We start from the raw sequence: 2,660 nt of genomic DNA, 5'->3' as shown, positions 1-2,660 counted from the left end.
TTTTTAGTTAAATTTTTTTAATTTTTGCACTAAAAATAGCCTTAAGAAGCAGCAAGAAAACCATTCCAATCGAGACATGAGAGTCAAAATTTCAGTTAAATATCTAAAAATAAACTCCCTATGTGAATACAATTTGTTGTAGGATTATATTTGTAAAAATTATAATACCCAAATCTCATAGCATATCAATTTACTTATAACTCTATTTATCACAAAGTAAATTTATAAGTTCTTAAACTCAACATTATTAAAACTTTGGTGCGAATATTCTCTTTTAAATATATTTATGAAGCTAAATTATTAATATGCAGGAATGTAATGGCAAACATGAACTTTACTAATTTAAAGGGTCTAACCCTAATCAAACACGAAATTAATATAGTACATAATCAAAGATCCAAAATTGACATAAAACCAATCAGATTAGCTCAAAAATAAATCAAATTTACACTCTTTGAGTGTTCCTTCCATCTGTCTCCTTTGACCAAAGACCAGTCATCATATGGCGAAGTTATTATGGTAACCACTTCATTAATTTACTGTGTATTATCACTGTGTACTGCTGTGTATCGGGTGATATTGCACATCCTGATTGACCTCTGAACTATCTCATAACCACACTTAATAGTTCTCCATCCTATAAGTAGAAAGCAAGCGCCTTTAAATCCAAACGCTCACTATCTATAAGAAAATGCAGAGCATCACCGAAAATGAGATGAGCATGAAAAGAGAGTAGCTTAGATAGAAATGGAGATCAATTTGCTTATCAATGCGCTTAACCAAGGAAACGAACAAATCAGAGAGCTTGAAGCCCAGCTCGATCAACCCAACTCTTCAGAAGCTTGCAAGTCTTTAGCAAGTCAGGTCCAGGCGGCTTTAGCAACCGCGATCTCCATGGCTAAACTGCTCAATCAGCCGGCGAAAGCCTCTGAATCGCCATTGTTGGCAACTGAGAGTCCGAGGAGCGAGAATTCTGAGAAGGTTTTCAAGAAAAGGTATAGAAATAAAGCCAAGTGTTTTAATTAATTTATCTGAATCGGTTTTGATGGGGTGAAATTAATATGTTTATAGGAAGACGAAGACAAGGTTGAACACGCAAGTTCTTCTGTGTTCACCTTCATCGGCCGTGAATGACGGCTATAGCTGGAGGAAGTACGGACAAAAGGTGATACTCGGATCAAAGTTTCACAGGTTTGTGGCGGGAAAGTTGAGATTTTGAAACGATCAGAAATTCAAGATCCGATTTTTATTGTGAGTTTATTCATTAGGTTTGATTTGATCCCCAATGTTCAGAGATTAATTGGTTATCTTTGCCGATTTACAGAGCCTACTATAGATGCTCCCACCGCGACACCCTCGGATGTCCGGCGACGAAACAAGTACAACGTTCCGACGACGATTCTTCTCTCTTCCAAATCTCCCTCCACGGGGATCACACGTGTGGAAACCATCATTGCCGGCGAATCCCTGAGTTGCCGTCGGAGTTACACAATACTTCGCCGGAGGCAGAGAGGCTCATGATCGTCTCCGGTGATCTTCAGCCAGGTTTTTCATTGACATCCCCGTCGATCTGCGGGCCGAGCAACGACATTTCCGCGCCGAACTTGCGCGGGTCGGGCTCGGAGATGGCTGAGATGCTCTCCGGAGCGAGTTGGACGATGAGTGAATCTCCAATTGAGAACTGGGATTTTAAAGACGACTTCGATACTCTCTGGTCTTCAACAACGATTGAATCTACAATGGTCGAATTCGGCGCAGAGTTTCCATTTGATTTCTCTTAGGGCTGTTTGGCAAAGTAGGATTTAGGCTTATGTTTAGGACGGCTTTCTAACTTATTCTTAAAGTAGCTTTCTAGTTATTGTACTATAAAGCTGTTTTAAGAAGCACTAAGAAAGTCATCTCAAACGAAGTCTTAGGCTTCGTTTGGGACGGCTTTTTATTGCTTTCTAAAACGGAGTTTTAATACAAAAATAAAAAATTTTGTATTAAAACTCTGTTTTAAAAAGCAGTAAAAAAGTCGTCCTAAACGAAGCCTTAGTCTTACATATGTGAAGTGTGTTAAGGCCTAAATTTCCTCAAAAACTTAGTAGGATTTAATTAAATAAATACTAAGTGTGTTAAATCCTGGAAACTATTTGGCAAGAAAATTATTAAATTTTGTTAAGTAAACTAATTGGCAACATAATCAATGATTTAAGATGGTTATTTCATTGAAAATTTACATTTAATATGTATTTTGAATTTAATTTGCATTTTAAATAATAGTTATTTATTAAATTTAATTTTAATTACTATCAATAAGTTATAATTATAAATGATATAATTTGAATTTGATCTTTTAAGGATATTAATATTTATTTTTAATAAATAATTAAATTTTATATCCTATTAGTTATTATTTAAATAAAAAATAGAAACTATCACAACAAGTATTACTTCATGGTATTGTAGATAAGGTGCTATTTATCCTACTCTAAGAGCGGGGTTCAAAATCGTCGAGCTGATGCCTTTATGATTATATAATGTGATGGGCTTTTATTCCAAGTTGGGCCAAAGGTGGTGCATTTTTATTATAAGTTGGGCTAGTTATTTTGAATTCCACTTTGGTGGTGGGTTTTTATTGTTGGAAGGGCTAGTGGGTGCCTATGCTTCTAAGGCTC

The 2,660-nt window shown here is 35.8% G+C and overlaps 1 protein-coding gene across 1 annotated transcript; it reads left to right on the top strand.

Annotated features, from left to right (window-relative positions):
• The first annotated feature begins 697 nt into the window (after positions 1–697).
• Positions 698–1,818, top strand: LOC110108486 (probable WRKY transcription factor 46). Its single transcript, XM_020839155.2, has 3 exons — positions 698–995; positions 1,072–1,191; positions 1,325–1,818. The coding sequence occupies exons 1-3, from the start codon at positions 748–750 to the stop codon at positions 1,779–1,781; spliced, it is 825 nt and encodes a 274-aa protein (XP_020694814.1). The 5' UTR covers positions 698–747; the 3' UTR covers positions 1,782–1,818.
• The last annotated feature ends 842 nt before the right edge of the window (positions 1,819–2,660 follow it).

This window comes from Dendrobium catenatum, unplaced genomic scaffold, assembly GCF_001605985.2.
Source record: "Dendrobium catenatum unplaced genomic scaffold, ASM160598v2 fragScaff_scaffold_156, whole genome shotgun sequence".
NCBI classification, from domain to species: Eukaryota; Viridiplantae; Streptophyta; class Magnoliopsida; order Asparagales; family Orchidaceae; genus Dendrobium; species Dendrobium catenatum.
This window is presented reverse-complemented; position numbering and strand designations above follow the sequence as displayed.